Source organism: Chamaea fasciata, unplaced genomic scaffold (assembly GCF_029207755.1).
Source record: "Chamaea fasciata isolate MVZ Bird 193981 ecotype frontalis unplaced genomic scaffold, bChaFas1.0.hap1 SCAF_11, whole genome shotgun sequence".
NCBI lineage: Eukaryota > Metazoa > Chordata > Aves > Passeriformes > Sylviidae > Chamaea > Chamaea fasciata.
Window position 1 is genome coordinate 22173726 of NW_027094096.1, and position 17789 is coordinate 22191514.

At 53.0% G+C, this 17789-nt stretch overlaps 1 protein-coding gene across 5 annotated transcripts in view; it reads left to right on the top strand.

Annotated features, from left to right (window-relative positions):
- SCHIP1 (schwannomin interacting protein 1) overlaps positions 1-17462 on the top strand; it is a 79251-nt gene extending 61789 nt beyond the window's left edge. For 4 of the 5 annotated variants that reach the window (XM_066193669.1, XM_066193670.1, XM_066193671.1 and 1 more), the window contains 6 exons: positions 10716-10834; positions 14493-14610; positions 15164-15361; positions 15838-15961; positions 16335-16428; positions 17326-17462. In XM_066193669.1, the coding sequence (XP_066049766.1) occupies positions 10716-10834; positions 14493-14610; positions 15164-15361; positions 15838-15961; positions 16335-16428; positions 17326-17377 (705 nt within the window). In that variant the 3' untranslated portion in view covers positions 17378-17462. Of the gene's footprint in view, positions 1-6528; positions 7178-10715; positions 10835-14492; positions 14611-15163; positions 15362-15837; positions 15962-16334; positions 16429-17325 lie in introns of those variants that run through there. The other variant, XM_066193672.1, reaches the window with a different exon arrangement.
- Positions 17463-17789: the final 327 nt, after the last annotated feature.

Below are 17789 nucleotides of genomic sequence, written 5' to 3' on the forward strand. Positions count from 1 at the left end.
GAGCATCCCGGGGTTTGTACCGAGCATCCCGGGGTTCGCACCGAGCATCCCGGGGTTTGTACCGAGCATCCCGGGGTTCGCACCGAGCATCCCGGGGTTTGTACCGAGCATCCCGGGGTTTGTACCGAGCATCCCGGGGTTCGCACCGAGCATCCCGGGGTTTGTACCGAGCATCCCGGGGTTTGTACCGAGCACCCCGGGGTTCGCACCGAGCATCCCGGGATTCGCACCGAGCACCCCGGGGTTCGCACCGAGCATCCCGGGGTTTGTACCGAGCACCCCGGGATTCGCACCGAGCACCCCGGGGTTTGTACCGAGCACCCCGGGGTTCGCACCGAGCATCCCGGGGTTTGTACCGAGCACCCCGGGATTCGCACCGAGCACCCCGGGGTTTGTACCGAGCACCCCGGGATTCGCACCGAGCACCCCGGGGTTTGTACCGAGCATCCCGGGGTTCGCACCGAGCATCCCGGGGTTTGTACCGAGCATCCCGGGGTTCGCACCGAGCATCCCGGGGTTTGTACCGAGCACCCCGGGGTTCGCACCGAGCACCCCGGGGTTCGCACCGAGCACCCCGGGGTTTGTACCGAGCATCCCGGGTTTTGTACCGAGCACCCCAGGGCTCGGCGGGCAGAGCAGCCCCGGGGCTTTTGTGCTCGCCATGTGATGCTCGGAGGCGCAGCGGGGCCGGGGATGCTCTGCCCGCATCCCGCCGCCTGCCCGGGCCCCGCTGCCCGCATCCCGCCGCCTTCCTGCCGGGATAAAACCGCTCCCTGGAAGGCAGAGAGGCGCGGGATCGCGGGCCCGGAGCTGCCGCAGAGCGGGGATGTGTTTTTCAGACGATTTCCTGCGCTTCCCACGTTTGTGCGAGCGCAGGGCGGTGATTCACGGGCTGCGGTCCGCTCCCGGTTCCGCAGGGGATGGGGGTGTTTGTGGGCCTGCATCCCCATCCCTGGGGGTCCCCCCGTGTCTGGGGAACATCGGGGTTATTTTAGTGGGGAAATCGGGAGCTGGGGTGGGCTGCGTTTGTGGCTTCATTTCCCTCTGGATATAGGATGGGTGCTGTGGGTGCACCTGCACGGGAAGCGGCTCGCCGGGGGCTCGGTGGCTCATTTAGGGGCTCCGTGGCACAATTAGGGGCTCGATGGTTTAATTGGGGGCTCGATGGCTCACTTAGGGGCTCCGTGGCACAATTAGGGGCTCGATGGTTTAACTGAGGGCTCGATGGCACATTTAGGGGCTCGATGATACATTTAGAGGCTCCAAGGCACAATTAGAGCCTCGATGGCACAATTAGGGGCTCGATGGCTCGATTAGGGCTTTGATGGCACGATTAGGGGCTGGATGGCTCATTTAGGGGCTCCGTGGCACAATTAGGGGCTCGATGGTTTAACTGAGGGCTCGATGGCACATTCAGGGGCTCGATGGCACCGGCCGATTATTAAATGCGCCGACATCTGTCCCTCGGGCACGGCGATGCTGAGAAATGCCTTTGCCGACGCGCACTGAGGGTGGGGTTTTTTTTGGAAAACCCCCATTCCCAAAACATTCCCAGAGCTGGACCCTCAGCGAGCAGGGCCTTGCCCGGGCCAGCGCCCCGTCCTTGTTTCTCCTCCATCCCCGTGTTTAATTCCAACTTCAGGCCGTGTTTTCCAACAACAACAACAAAAAATATCTCAGATGCAAAATTCCCTCGCGGAGGGCAAAAAAGACGCGAAACAAGAGAGGAGCTGAAAAGATTTTTCACGGAATATATCCAGTCTAGCCACTCTTGGAAGTGAGTTTCCATTTTGAACCTCTTTGGAAAAAAATATCCTGGGGTGGATTTTTTAATTTTTTTTTTTTTTATTTTTTTGGGTTTTTGGTGGGTTCCCCCCCCCCCCCTCCCCCAGCCCTTTGATTTCGCTGCAGCTCGGAGCCTGTTGCTCTGGACAGCCGGGATAAATGGTGCCATTGTTTGGGAGCAGCGGATGTTTTCCCAGCATACTCAGGAACGCACGGGTTAAAGGTTGGCCATTGTTTCCCGGCTGGAAGCGGCTCCGGGGGGGTGGGATGATGATGATGATGATGGTGATGGTGATGATGATGGTGATGATGATGCCGAGCTGCGGCACAGGCCTGGCCAAAATCCCTGGGTGTTACTGCGACAACGCTGCCGCCTTTGCCTGCTTGTTTATGGATTGGTTCCTCTCTCCTCCAAACCCGTAAATATTCCAAGGAAACCAGCCAGAAACCACGCAGATCCTAGGGAAAAAAAAAAAAAAATCCAGGGAAACGTCTTTTCAATTTAGGTCTGTTTCCAAACCTTCCAGAGATTAAGAACAACCCCAACCCCCTCCCGACCCCACTGAGCCAAAGGGCGAGTTTTAATCCTTTTGTGGATGGCAATCCCGGGCTTTGGGATCACGCTGGAAGCCAGCAATGATGGGATTTCGGTGCCTGCCCGGGGGAGGGGGTGGCCGTGTTTCATCTGCTCTGCTCCCTCCTCGCACCCCTTTTCTTGGTTTTTATTTTTGGAGCTGGTTAAAGAAACTAAAAATAAATCAAAGAGAGGAACGAGTCAGCGCTTGGGAAAACTTGGAAATGGGTTTGTTTTGAAGGATTCCAGCCGAAAAAAAACCTCTTGACGTGCCCAGGTCACGGCTGGGGCACCAAATCCATGGCAGGGAGGGAGCTGGGAATGGGGCAGAGGGACAGGAGGATGTTCCTGTCGTGTTCCTTTCCTTGCCTTAATCCCTGATTCCCGCAGAAATGGGCTGGGCAGTGCAGGGGGCCCCGGGCTCTCCTGGGCTTTGGATGTGGCTGAGTCAGGTGAATTCCTTGAATTTAGGCTGGATTTTCCACGGTCTGGGGGCTCCAGCATCTGCCATCTTTTCCACGGATGCCTCCTGGGATCAGGCTGGGTGCTGCCATGGATTTTCTCTCTTAACTATTCTCCTTTTCTTTTTTATTTTCTTTCTGTACAGAATATTTCTGTATCTTTCTTTCCATACATTACTTTCTTATTTTTCTTATTTATTCCCATTCGTTCCCTTGTATCAAACGTTTTATTTAGGCCTCCATAATTCCACCTGCAGCCTGACCGGGGAAACCTTGGCCGGTTCCCACTGAGTGATGCTTTCTGAAGCCACACGGAATAAAAATCCAGCATGCAAATCCAGGCTTGAGCCCAGAAATAAAGGTTTTATTCTGCTGCGTGCTTCAGCTGGGCTTGGCTGGCCCTCAGCCTCTGCCGGGCGCTCAGTTTGCTTCGTAAATCTGTATTTTCAGCAGGGCCTGACAGATCTGTGGAGGCTCCTCGGCCTCTTCCTGGCTTAATCCATATTTTTTACCATTGCTATGCAAGCGGGCGATGCGGGTGAGTGGTGGATTTTTAAATCTGTGATGAAAAGCAGAGAATTCGGGGGCACCCAGTGGCCGAGGCAGGAGCCTCCCAGTTCCCCTGGGAACAGGATTTGGCCGCGTGTGCTGGCAGCAGCCGGGGGCTGAGCTATCTGCTGGCACCGGGGTCGCTCTGGCCGTGGTTCCAGGCTCCGCACGTGCGAGGAAAACTAAAAAAGGAGAAGAGATGCTGAGGAGAAAAGAGGTTTTGTTGGCTCAGAAATCATCTGTGAGGTGAGGCAGGGAGGGGGGTGTGGCGGAGCCTGCTTGGATCCGCGGGGTTTTTCTGGGATGTGTGCAGGTGTTGGGATTGACTTCGACTGGGTGGTTTTTTGGGAGGGGTTTGTTGGCAAAGCCTGTGTCGGGTGTTCCTGTGCGTTGGGAAGGTGCTGGTGCCACTTTGGATCAGGCTGGGAGCCCCAGGGATGAACCAGGCCAGGCTGGATGCCCCCCCCCCCCCCCACACACCCCTCCTGGGATCCCAGTGAACCACAGGATTCATCCATAAAATCCACAAGGTTTTGAAATGTGAAGTGGCTCGTTAAAGGAATTAAAGGAATTGGAGATTTCATGAGGTTTCTTTGGTTTGGAGGCTCCAGAAATCAGCTGACATCACCTTTTTCTTTACAGTGAGTGCGAATTCTGGTGGCCAAATGTAACCCCAAGGGACAGGCTTTTGGGGAAAACCTCAGAATTCCATGAAAATCCAGTGTGGAGAGGCTGGGGATCTGCTGGCCTGGCCTCTTGCCCGTGGAGGGTGCTCAGGCTGGCACAGCTGAGGAGGCTCCGTGCCACTGCCCCACGTCCCCCAGCCGTGACAATCAAACACAGCCTTTGTCAGGGAGCTCTGAGGCCTCGTTCACCCAGAGATCCCAAAAAAAAAAAAAGTGCTGGAAAAGCACTTGGAGTGTGCCAAAGCTCAGGGAAGCATCGCCAGAGGGATGCCCGGCTCATCCCGAAATTTTGTGCACTTGCAAGTTTGTGCTTGGAAAGGGCTGGTGGGAGAGGGTTATTCCAACTCTTGCAATAAAATCGAGGTTTTGTGGAATGGGATCACAGAATGACGGGATAGTTTGGATTGAAAGGGGCCTTAAAACCCCGTCCTGATGGGCAGGGACACCTCCCACTAGCCCGGGTTCCTCCAAGTCCCATCCAGGCTGGCCTGGGACACTTCCAGGGATCCAGGGGCAGCCACAACTTCTCTGGGAATTCCATCCCAGAGCCTCCCCACCCTCCCAGGGAGGAATTCCTGCCCCGTATCCTATCCATCCCTGCTCTCTTCCACTTTAAAACCTTTTCCCCCTTGTCCTGTCACACCACCCTCTTGTAAAGAACCTCTCCCTGATAGTTCTGGCGGCTTGAGATTCCCAGATCCTGGAATTTACCTCGGTCCCCTGAGTGCTCCGTGCCCATGATGTTGGCAGCTCCGAGGGCTTTCCTTGAACTCTGCTGGGAATTCGGGGGGTTCCTCTCCTCCCAGCGGTGTTTGGGGGCTGATCCCAGCAGGAAGGGGGAATTCCTCCCCCTGAGGGGGATTTCACTGACTCCAGCAATGCTTTTGTGCTCAGGAAAAGGGGAATTTTGCTGCTTTCTTGTCCTTCTGAGCCGTGTTCCAAACACCCCAAAGTGGCTGTGCCCCATTTCCTCGCCTCACTCAGGGATGATTCCAACGCTCCCAGGGCGTTGCTGGCAGTGCTGGCTCCGTGTGCTCCCATCCCAGGGATCCCCCCAGCTGACCTGCCCCAGGTTTTGCTGCTCTCAGCTTTCCCTTACTGCTGGAAAATGGAAATGGGGCTCTCCCCCAGCTCCTGCATGGCCTGAGGGAGTGGGATCTGCATTCCTCAGCCACTGGAGGCTTTTTTGGGGGAATTTTCCAAGCGGAGGAACAAAGGTGGGTCAGGGCTGAACACCAAAGGGGTTTGGGCCCTGTGCTGAGAGAATCCCCAAATTCATTTCCCTTCTGATACCCCAGGTGGAAATCGGCCTTTTCCAGCAGGGAGGTATGTGTCCCAGCTGTGCTTCTCAGCCAGCTTTGGGATTTTCCCGTGGCCTGGAATAGCTCCTGGGCGCTGGGTTTTCCCGGGAGCTCTGTGGGGTCAGCTCGGGGAATGTCCTGGAGCATCCCAGGAGGGCAGGGCAGAGGGGAGCTGGTCTGAAGGCTGGGACAGGGAACAAAACATCCTAAAAGCTGACACGGGTGGAACGGCTTCGTTTAGATTTCTGGTTTTAGGGTCGTGTCACTTCCTGCCCTTAGGGGTGGCTTTGGTGTCACTTAGCAGGGGTGGGACATGGGGACATTGCCCATGGATGAGCACAGGGTGATGCAGGAGTGGCACAAATCAGGAGGGGACTCGTGACAGATCCCCAGCCGCCACATCCTTCCACCGGGGCTGGGATTTATTTATTTATTCGGGATTTATTGTGCCAGGATCCATCCTGGCCTGGGAGAGGAAGTGGATTTAGCAACAGCAGGAAAGACACGACGAGTCAGTGGCGGAGGGGAACTAAAAATAAGGAAATGTCCAGAGAACGACTTTGTTTCCTTTGGGATTTACAGCTGCAAAGCACCATCCAGGGACGAGAATGGAATTAAACATTTATTACTGCTGGTTTTGCCCTGGAAATTCGGAGTAGATTCGTGCCGGGATGCTTCACTTGGGTGTTGTTAGAGCTGGGAATTGACCTGGAATTTGCTTTTGGGGTGGGATGATGTTGGCGTGGCTTGGATATCTCATTAAACATCACAGGGCAATTAAAATGATTTCTCTCTAGTTGTGTTGCACCGAAAATCAGGATTTTTCTCGCTGCTGTGCCAGGATTTGGGGAGAAACTGGGGCATAGTTCCACTTTCCTGAGGATTCCTTTTGGGAATTGCTGCCCTGAGCATGAGCTCTGCCTCTCCCTGCAGCTGATCCAGGCCGACCTTTCCCTCTGGGATGGGATCTCAGCAGGGACAGAGCGGGATTCCTGTGGGAGGAGGTCACGGGTGGCCTTGGGAAGGATCTCCAGGCAGGAATGCTGGAGGCAGGAGCTGGAAGCTCCGGTTTTGCAGGCTGTGAGTCCCCCCAGGAGGCAGGGGTGGGATTTTTGGGGGATCCCCAGGCTCTCCCCACCCGCAGGATGGGAAGCAGGGTTAGGCTGGGTGCCTCTGATCCTTAATTCCAAGAAATGTAGGAATTTTTGCACCTGGAGGAGCCGATTTAGCCAGGGAACAACTGCTTGCTGGTGGAGTAAAAATTCCATCGGGTGGTTCCCAATTGCTGCCGCTCCTGTGCTGGATGGGGACCCCCAGGAATTCCCTGGGATAACCTCCCCGGCCAACAACCCCAGGAAGGAGCAAGCCCCTTGCTCCCGGGCCGGCAGCGCTGCCAGGCTGGGATTTTGACATCAGACACCGGGATTTTTTCCTGCCCTTGTGGAGCCGCTGGAGCCTCGGGGGTTATTTTTATCCGGCGCTGGCAGCGGCTGGGGAAGGACGCGGCTCACCCAGCCCCGCCGAGCCTCCTCTCCCTGCGGCTCCCTGACTTTATTTGGGAAAACCAAGGTGCTCCGGAGGTGCTGGGAAAAAATCATCCCGGCCTGGGAAAGCACCGCTTTGGAGCGAACCCTTCATCCCATGGTTGGGCAGGCAGGGAAGGACTGAGATGTCCCGCCGGGATCGGGAGCGATCCAGCGGCCGCGCCGGGAGCCGGCAGCGAGGAGGAGGATGATGATGATGAGCCGGGAGAGGGATGATGGAATGGGTGACATCATCAGGAAAGCAGCCCCGCCGCCCGCGGAGGGCAGCTATAAAAAGGTAAAGGGGACGCAAAAAAAAATAAAAGGGACAGAAAGGAGCCTTTGTGTGCCACCGGGCGGGAATGCTGCCCAGATCCCGCCCACGCCCGGTGGGAGCCGGGGGGCTGGAGCAGGGAGAATCCACGGGATTTTGAAGTGCTGGCGAAGGGCAAAGCTTGCTCCCTGCTAGTTTCCTTATCTCCTGGTGATAAAAGAGCGGGGGGAGTTTCCAAAGGCCTTCTCCCACCTGGAAAGCCCCCGGGGTTTTGAAGCGTTTCGTGACGTGGCTCGAAAAAGTTTGACTCGGGTTTGCTTTTACCCCGGGAAGAAAAAAAAAGGAGCTAAACCCCACATTTTCTGCGTTGTTTGTAAATCCCAGAATAGGCCCTGTGCCGTGCAGAGATAAAATGAGACGCTGCCCGTGGTCTCTGGGACTTTAAATATAGTCCTGGTGTGGAGCTGGGAATGACAGAGCCTGGCAAAAATAGCCCTGGTGGCCTGGCCCGGTGTCCCAGTGCTCCTGCTGGGTGTCCCGGTGTCCCTGGGGTGTTTGGTGCTGGAGGATGGGTGGGAAGGGGTTGTCCCCTTCTGCTGAGCCCCCTCCTGCAGAGCTGGGGCTCCAGCAGCACCTGGAGCTGCTGGAGAGAGGCCAGAGGGGAGCACGGAGCTGCTCCAGGCTGGGAGAGCTGGGGGTGCTCACCTGGAGAGGAGAAGCTCCAGGGACACCTCAGAGCCCCTGGCAGGGCCTGAAGGGGCTCCAGGAGAGCTGGAGAGGGACTGGGGACAAGGCCTGGAGGGGTAGGACGCAGGGAATGGCTTCCCACTGCCAAAGGACAGGGCTGGATGGGATATTGAGCTGGAATTCCCAGAGAAGCTGTGGCTGCCCCTGGATCTCTGGAAGTGCCCAGGGCCGGGTTGGACAGGACTTGGAGCAGCCCAGGATAATGGGAGCTGTCCCTGGATGGGATTTAATGTCCCTTCCAGCCCAGCCCATTCCAGGATTCGGTGACATGCTGCCCTTTTCCCTGGAGCAGCCAAGGCTGACACTGTGTTCTCGTTCCTGGGCCCCAGCACAGGTGGCTGCTGCCCTTCCGAGAGGGAAGGTCGAGGGGAAGAAGGAAAACATCCACCCCAGATTGTTTTGTTTTCCCCTTAAAAATCAAAAGCAGCTTTTTGTTCAAAAGCATCGTGAGAGCTGAATTGTCCTCAGCTCTGCACGGAGCAGAAACACTTTTTTTTTTTTGACTCGGTGGTGCCAAAATAAACATTAAGCACCACGGGGTTATGTTTTCCTTGGAATTACCTTTGCATTTTGAGGATTTGACCCATTGCTCCTTCTGTACCAAGTCAGAATATTTGATAGTCAAAACCTTCTCCATTTATATTTATATTTATATTTATATTTATATTTAGATTTAGATTTAGATTTAGATTTAGATTTAGATTTAGATAGATCTGTTTCCCTTCTCCATTTATATTTTTTCCATACCCAGCTCTGGATTTTGAGTGCAGCTGTCAGGTCATTTATCCAAAGCCCAGTTCCCCCAGGTATATTTTATTTCTTGGTAACTGCTCCCCATTTTATAATAACAAATAGGACTCTGGATTTTTTTTTATGGTTGTTATACTGGCTTGGAAAATGGGATATTCCCAGCTTAGTCCTGGGAGCAGAGTTAGTGAGAATCCTCAGTAACGACCTGGTGGAGAAAACAAATTGCACGTTGATTAAATGTGCAGATGTCAGCCTGGGAGCGGTGGGAAACAGCAAAATTAAAAGAGATCTCGAGAGACAGATCTGTCAAAAATGAGAGAAAATGTCCAACTCTGCCTGGGTTTTAATGGAAAAAGAGCAGCTTTTGGTGCCCACGGAGGAGGTGGGGATGCTCGGAGGAGGGAGGGAGAGGTCCCAGCTGGAGTGGAGGTGGATTTGGGTTGGAGCACAAGGAGAATGAAATTTAGACGGGGAGATGTGGGAGAGGATCATCTGAGCTGGGCGAGGGGAAATTTCCAGGACTTGGTGGAATATTGGTGCAGTGGCACAGCCAAGGGCACCCTGAGATGGGCACCTTCTGCTTCCAGTTCATTAAAAAATGATTTTCACTCATTTTTGCTTTTTTTTTTTTCTCCTTCCCTGCTCTGGCTGGCTATTTTTAATTCTAAATTTGTCTCCATTTGATTATTGAAACCTAAAAACACAATAATCTGGGTAAAACTTCAGAAACCTGGAGCTCAGCCCGAGAACTCGGCACCACTTGGTGTCCTGGGGTTCATTTTCATTATTTGAGGGGTTTGAAATAAAAGGAGTTAGGTCATAAATGCAGTATTTTGGTAAGGGGTTGACAATTTAATGGGCAGGGTAATAATGTGTGTGATCAGCACTGGAGCTGGAATTAAATCATTAGCTATTTTAGGTGAGCAATTTGCATTTCGTCACGCTTCCTTGTACAAAAAGGTGCTTTGTTTTTTCCCTGAGGTGGGGTATGGGAAGCACAATTCCACGAATTAACCGCATGGAAGCAGCCCAGCCTTGCCTGCTCCGTTTTCCTTTTGTTGTGTTTTCTGGGTTGGGTATTGAGTGTTATTTTATAATTCAATGTTTGAGGCTTTCCAAGCGCTCCTTCCATCAATAACTTCCGGAATTTGTTGTCAGCGTCGGCGCGTGACCCCTTAGTGACAGACACCGGGGGAGGTTTTGGATCCAGATCTGAGATCTGCATCTATTGCACGTTGATTACCCAGTTATTGATCAGGGATTCATTGCAAATCGCTTTGATGATTGCTGTTTTAGAACTCCCATACTTCTATTTCTATTTCTGTTTGTGCTTATATTTATGTTTTTATATAAAAAGACATTTTTAAACCCAGGGATGATTTGATGACAATGGTTCCAAATCCATCGCTGAGCAGGCTGGCAGGAGAGGGATTGTTGTGGCCTTGGAAGCTGCTCAGGGAAGTGGAAGATGCCGCTGGGGGTGGCTGTGTGTGGGTTTAGATACAGATATCGGGGAATATGTCGGGATATATCTGTCGGCGACTTTGGGTTGGAATCAGATGACCTTTAAGGTCCTTTCCAAGCCAAACCAGGCTGATCCCACGTGGAGAGAGATGCCACGCTGGGGATTCCCTGTGGGGTGTGCTCTGTGCTTGACCCAAGTGTGCAAAGCTCGGGAGATGTTGGATGTGCTGAGCTTGGTGGTGGGGCTGGTGGGACAAGCCCCCTTCCCGTGCCCTGTCCCTTCCCAGAACTTTATTCCTTCCTGTCCCTTCCCAGATCTTCATTCCTCCTTGTCCCTTCCCAGAGCCTCATCCTTTCATGTGTCCCTTCCCAACTCTCCATTCCTTCCTGTCCCTTCCCAGATCTCCGTCCCTTCCCGTCCCTTCTCAGATCTCCGTCCCTTCCTGTCCCTTCTCAGATCTTCGTCCCTTCCTGTCCCTTCCCAGATCTCCATCCCTTCCCATCCCTTCCCAGATCTCCATCCCTTCCTGTCCCTTCCCAGAGCTCATCCTCCCCAGTGTCCCTTCCCCGAGGCTGATGCCGTGCTGTCCCCTCCCTGCAGGCGCAGAAGAATGAGCGGGAGTCCATCAGGCAGAAGTTGGCCCTGGGCAGTTTCTTCGACGATGGCCCCGGGCTCTACACGAGCTGCAGCAAGAGCGGCAAGCCCAGCCTGTCCTCCCGGTAAGCCAGAGCCCGGAGCCTCAGGGCAGCCTGGAAACCGGGACACATCTCCAGTGGGATGGAGATCTCCCACCCCTCACACTTTGCTTTCAACCCCATTCCTGAATGTTCTGTGGTTAGGACAACATCCCAGTGCAATACTCGTGTGTTATGTCAATACTGCAAATGATGTGGGGAAATACTCCTTTGAGGCCGGGGACAACGGCGTGTGGATGTTGAGGGGATAAAGGAAATGAGAGGAACGTTTTCTGGGTTAGGTTTCCTTCAGGTTTCCGTTTAGGATTTGGAACAGGGTGCCCGGAGGAGCTGTGGCTGCCCCTGGATCCCTGGCAGTGCCCAAGGCCAGGTTTGCAGCACCCTGGGGCAGGGGGAGGTGTCCCTGCCATGGCTGCGGTGGCCCTGGATGAGCTTTAAGGTCCCTTCCAACCCAAACCGTTTGGGAATTCCAGCCTCCACGATTCCGGAGTTGTGATTAATGATTTGGAAGAGTGATTAATGCTCAGGAGGCACCAGGGGATGGACAAAAGAAGCTTTAATGTGGCTTCCTGCCTCCCCTCCACATCCACGAGCCCTGCTTCTGGACATGGCTCCATCCCTGGGGCTGCACATGGATTCCTCTCCCGGATTTTGAATGTTTTGGCATCAAATACACTCCAGAAAATCCTGTTTATGTTCAGCTGGGTGGAACCCAGGGCACTGGGGAAGCATTGAACACCTCCCGTGCTGGGAGTGAAGCTCTACCTGTTGCCATGGATTGGGAGAAGAAAGGAGGCTTAGGGAGGCAGAAACCCAGGGGGGATCCTGCTGTTCCAGGGGAGAGGGACAGTTGTGGAATTAAATTGAGCTGCGGATCATTTGAAAGGGAAAACAGCTTCGCTGCGTGTAGTTACAGCTGAACCAGGAGCTGCTGTCTGGTAATTAGAGCAGGGCTCTAATTAACGCAGCTCATCAGGGTTTGGCAGCTGTGCCCCCCAGAAATTGCCAGCTGTGCCTGAAGGATCTGGTGCTCATTAATATTTATAATCCTGGAGAAGTATTCCCTGCTCCAGGACCTCCAGGAACAATCGCAGGACGTTATTCCCGTGGTTTTGTGTGGAATTACAGAGTAGGATCGGGGAACGCTTGGCTTGGAAGGGATCTTAAAGCTCATCCAATTCCTTATCCATGGGCAGGGACACCTCCCACTATCCCAGGTTGCTCCAAACCCTGTCCAACCTGGCCTGGGACAATTCCAGGGATGGAGCAGCCACAGCTTCCTTGCCAGGATCTCACCACCTTCACTTATTCATTAATAAACAATTAATAATCCTGTTTATTTTGTGGTAATAGTAACTGATAAACTCGACAGAGATAAATGGAAAATGGGAGTTTGCTGTTCCTAAGGAGCAATACAAGCTCCCATCACGTTGGGAATGAGGATTAAAAGGATTTGGGGGGGGGGGTTCTCCACCTCCAGAAAGTGGGGATGGGTTGGGATCTCTCACCAGGGCTGTTCTCTTCTTTCTGCAGTTTATAAAAAAAAGAACCCAAAATCCCTGCAGTTTATAAAAAAAAACCCAAAATCCCTGTAGTTTATAAAAAAACAACCCAAAATCCCTGTAGTTTATAAAAAAATAACCCCAAATCCCTGCAGTGTGGGGGCAATCCTGCAGTTTATAAAAACCCCAAATCCCTGCGGTGTGGGGGCAATCCTGCAGTTTATCAAAACCCCAAATCCCTGCGGTGTGGGGGCAATCCTGCAGTTCATAAACCCCCCAAATCCCTGTGGTGTGGGGCAATCCTGCAGTTTATAAACCCCCAAATCCCTGCGGTGTGGGGGCAATCCTGCAGTTTATAAAACCCCAAATCCCTGCGGTGTGGGGGCAATCCTGCAGTTTATAAAACCCCAAATTCCTGTGGTGTGGGGGCAATCCTGCAGTTTATCAAAACCCCAAATCCCTGTGGTGTGGAGGCAATCCTGCAGTTCATAAAACCCCCAAATCCCTGCGGTGTGGGGGCAATCCTGCAGTTTATAAAACCCCAAATCCCTGCGGTGTGGGGGCAATCCTGCAGTTTATAAACCCCCAAATTCCTGTGGTGTGGGGGCAATCCTGCAGTTTATCAAAACCCCAAATCCCTGTGGTGTGGAGGCAATCCTGCAGTTCATAAAACCCCCAAATCCCTGCGGTGTGGGGGCAATCCTGCAGTTTATAAAACCCCAAATCCCTGCGGTGTGGGGGCAATCCTGCAGTTTATAAACCCCCAAATTCCTGTGGTGTGGGGGCAATCCTGCAGTTTATCAAAACCCCAAATCCCTGTGGTGTGGGGCAATCCTGCAGTTCATAAAACCCCCAAATCCCTGCGGTGTGGGGGCAATCCTGCAGTTCATAAAACCCCAAATCCCCGCGGTGTGGGGGCAATCCTGCAGTTTATAAACCCCCAAATCCCTGCGGTGTGGGGGCAATCCTGCAGTTCATAAAAACCCCAAATCCCTGCGGTGTGGGGCAATCCTGCAGTTTATAAAACCCCAAATCCCTGCGGTGTGGGGGCAATCCTGCAGTTTATAAACCCCCAAATCCCTGCGGTGTGGGGGCAATCCTGCAGTTCATAAAAACCCCAAATCCCCGCGGTGTGGGGCAATCCTGCAGTTCATAAACCCCCAAATCCCTGCGGTGTGGGGCAATCCTGCAGTTCATAAACCCCCAAATCCCTGCGGTGTGGGGGCAATCCTGCAGTTCATAAAAACCCCAAATCCCCGCGGTGTGGGGCAATCCTGCAGTTTATAAACCCCCAAATCCCTGCGGTGTGGGGGCAATCCTGCAGTTTATAAAAACCCCAAATCCCCGCGGTGTGGGGCAATCCTGCAGTTTATAAACCCCCAAATCCCTGCGGTGTGGGGCAATCCTGCAGTTTATAAAACCCCCAAATCCCTGCGGTGTGGGGGCAATCCTGCAGTTTATAAAACCCCCAAATCCCCGCGGTGTGGGGCAATCCTGCAGTTTATCAAAACCCCAAATCCCTGCGGTGTGGGGCAATCCTGCAGTTTATAAACCCCCAAATCCCTGCGGTGTGGGGGCAATCCTGCAGTTCATAAAACCCCCAAATCCCTGCGGTGTGGGGGCAATCCTGCAGTTTATAAAACCCCCAAATCCCCGCAGTGTGGGGGCAATCCTGCAGTTTATCAAAACCCCAAATCCCTGCGGTGTGGGGGCAATCCTGCAGTTCATAAAATCCCAAATCCCTGCGGTGTGGGGTAATCCTGCAGTTTATAAACCCCCAAATCCCCGCGGTGTGGGGCAATCCTGCAGTTTATAAACCCCCAAATCCCCGCGGTGTGGGGCAATCCTGCAGTTTATCAAAACCCCAAATCCCTGCGGTGTGGGGCAATCCTGCAGTTTATAAACCCCCCAAATCCCTGCGGTGTGGGGCAATCCTGCAGTTTATCAAAACCCCAAATCCCTGCGGTGTGGGGCAATCCTGCAGTTTATAAACCCCCCAAATCCCTGCGGTGTGGGGCAATCCTGCAGTTTATCAGCAGAGGGTGGTAGAAGCCCTGCCTTGGTGTGACACCGAGTTCCCAGTGTCACCCTGAGCTGGTCCCCCGATGAACTGGTGACCCTGCTGGCGGCACTGCCAGCCGCAGGGGACAGCAGTGTCACCTGTCCCTGTCCTCCCCCAGGCTACAGAGCGGGATGAACCTGCAGATCTGCTTTGTCAACGACAGCGGCAGCGACAAGGACAGCGACGGCGATGACAGCAAGACGGAGACCAGCCTGGACACGCCCTTGTCACCCATGGTGGGTCTGGGCTCGCGGCCTGCAGCAGGGCAGCCGCAGGGAATCCGTCCCTCAGGAAGCTGATCCTGTTCAAATGGCAGCTCGAAACCCCCCGGCAGCATTTTCAGCCCTCTGCAAAGTGCGAGATGCTGAGGGACAGATAAGAAACCACCCTGGATGCTGCGGAGCTGATGCCTTTGTGTGAACCTTCCTTCCTCCCTCCCTCCCTTCCTTCTTTCCTCCCTTCCTTCTTTCCTTTTTGGCTCAGGGAATGGATAGGAAGTGGTGTCAGCTCCCAGCAGCTTCCCTCTGTTTTTCTGTGTGGATCCAGCATTCCTTTTTGGATATAACACCACAGCCTCCACTTGAACCTTTCAACACCTCCTGATCTTCTCCTCATTCCCTTTAAAGCCAAGGAGGCCGAGCTGGGAGTCACTCTGATTTTTAAAGATAATCCCATAGATTAAGATAAAAAAATAAATCCGTGCCCTTCACGGTTTCTGTAGGGAAAAAAAAAAAAAAAAAGAAGCACAAAAATAGGTCAAACTTTGCTGTGGCTTCTGTGCTTCCCCAGAGCAAGCAGAGCTCGTCCTACTCGGACAGAGACACCACGGAGGAGGAGTCGGAGTCCCTGGATGACATGGATTTCCTCAGCAGGCAGAAGAAGCTCCAGGCTGAAGCCAAGATGGCCCTGGCTATGGCCAAGCCCATGGCCAAGATGCAGGTGGAGGTGGAGAAGCAGAACAGGAAGAAATCTCCGGTAGCGGATCTGGTGAGTGAGGGGTGAGGCCAGGGCTGAGCGCGGCCCTGGGACACTCACACCTCTGCCGCTGTGACAGGCGTGGACGGGACAGGGACGGGGGGCTTGGCTGCGGCAGCTGGCAGCAGCTCTGGGAGCAGGGAATGAGAGGCTGCACCTCTGAGCTGGAGCTCTTCCCACCCTGGAGCACTCCTGCCTCGGGCCAGGGCTGTCACCAGGGTGTCACCGGCACCCTGAGCCCCAATCCCATCAAATGTTCCCGTCGTTTCCTGATCCTGGTGCACCGCGAGCCGTAGGCTCGGTGCTGCGGTGGTGGCTGAGCTCCGTGTGGTGCAGTCGGTGCTGCCTGTTTGCCGGGGAGGGGGGATGAAAAACTGAGGGGACAAACCGCTCAGAACTAGAAATAATTGGAAGAAACCAGGAAAATATTGGAAGGAACCGGTAAAACCTTGGAAGAAAGGAGTAAAACACCGAATATTCCTTTCCAGCTGCCACACATGCCTCATATAAGTGAATGCCTGATGAAGAGGAGTTTAAAACCCACTGACCTAAGGGACATGACCATTGGGCAGCTACAGGTGATAGTCAATGACCTTCACTCACAGATAGAAAGTAAGTGGTGATTATTAATTACTATTAATTAATTATTAGTTATTCTGGGGTCTTCCTCCTTTAATTGAGAACCGTTTTCCGGGAGAAATATTAATAAAGAATACATATTCTTCATGGAAAGCATAAATATTAAAAGTTTCAAAGATATAAAGGATAAATATTCTTTTTTTTTTAAAAAAGATAAAGAATAATTATTCTTCATGGAAAGAATCTTTATATATTCGTTACGGAAAGCTCAGGGCAGCGGCGGAGTCCCCATCCCTGCAGGGATTTCACAGCCCTGTGGATGTGGCACTTTGGGGGGGGAAGGGGGAAACCCCATCCTGGGGTCCCCCAGGACATCCCAAACTCAGGGCATTTCTCCCTGGGTCAGGCTTGAACGAGGAGCTGGTGCAGCTGCTGCTGATCCGGGACGAGCTGCACACGGAGCAGGATGCCATGCTGGTGGACATCGAGGACCTCACCAGGTGCGGCAGGGGTTTCTCTCCCCTCTCAGCCCCCAGTTTGCCGTGGGGAGAGGGGTTTTCCTCCAGCAGGGGTTTTGGGACTAAAAAAATCCCAAATTTCCATCCAGGATATTGGGGAGGAATTGTTTCCTGTGAGGATCCAGGAGTTCTCTGGATGTCCAAGGCCATCAGGAGGGCTGGACAAAGGCAGGGGGAAAACTTTGGAATATTAATATTTAATAACTGATAAAACAAAAAAAGCCTTGCAGGGTATGGACAGCTCCCCTTAAAGGGCTCCACGCCCTGGCAGCAAGGCTCAAATTGGGATAATTAGGGATGGGCTTCCGAAATAGGAAATGTTCCGAAATATTCGGAATGTTCCAGTCAGAAGTGTAAAGATTGGGAATGAAAGGAGCTGGAAAGGAAGGGTGGTGTCAGCACACCAGGGCTGTGATTCCAAACTGAAGTATTGAGGGGCGGGAAAAAAAAAGCAGATTAAGTGGTGAGGGGGAAGTTTGGGATGGCAGCTGGAGCTGCCCCAGTGCCGCCGCATCTCCTGGGTTCTCCTCCCTTCTTCTGGGCAGTGCTTTCCTTCCTCCCCAGGGTCCTGGCCCTTTCATAAATGGCATTTTTTGGGAACGCTGGGGGCACTGGCTGTCCCCATCATCCCTCTGGTATTTGGGGGTAAAGGTGGGAAGGGAGGGAAAAATCTCGGGTGCCCCAAAGCACTCCAGGGTTCAGGGAAACCCCAAAGAAGCTTCCCTGGCCTTTCTGCCCCCCTCCTGCCAGGAAGAAATCCAAAAATCCTCTGTGGTTTTCCATGGGAAAAGACAATTCCCGGCTGGTTGCTGGAGCAGGTGGGTTGGATTTCCCATTTTTTCCTTGGCACAGGGAATAACAGCCCCTTCCTGTCCCCAGACACGCCGAGAGCCAGCAGAAGCACATGGCGGAGAAGATGCCAGCCAAGTGAATCCTCCCTCATCCTGCCTCTGTCCTCTCCAGGGAATTCCACAATCCCAGTGTTGCTCATTGACCGTGTCTGAAGCTTTTCCTGTCTGCTGATCTGCCTCCGCTTCTTAATTTATTTTAATATTTTTTTTTTTTACTCGTGCCACTAAATATCAGGCGTTTTATTAATAATAATAATATTATTATTATTATTACGACAGAAACAAAGAGAATTGTACAGTACTTATAACATTATAAATCATGGGCGAGAAGAGAAGGGTGGCTTAACTTTATTTTTTGGTCGTTTAGAGATTTTTTTTTTTTTTTTTGGCGGGGTGGGGTGGGGGGTTGGTCGGACGATATTTTACCATTGACTACTTTTTTATTCCTCACTGTAGTTTTCAAATAAAGAACCTGTTTCTTGACGGTGCTAT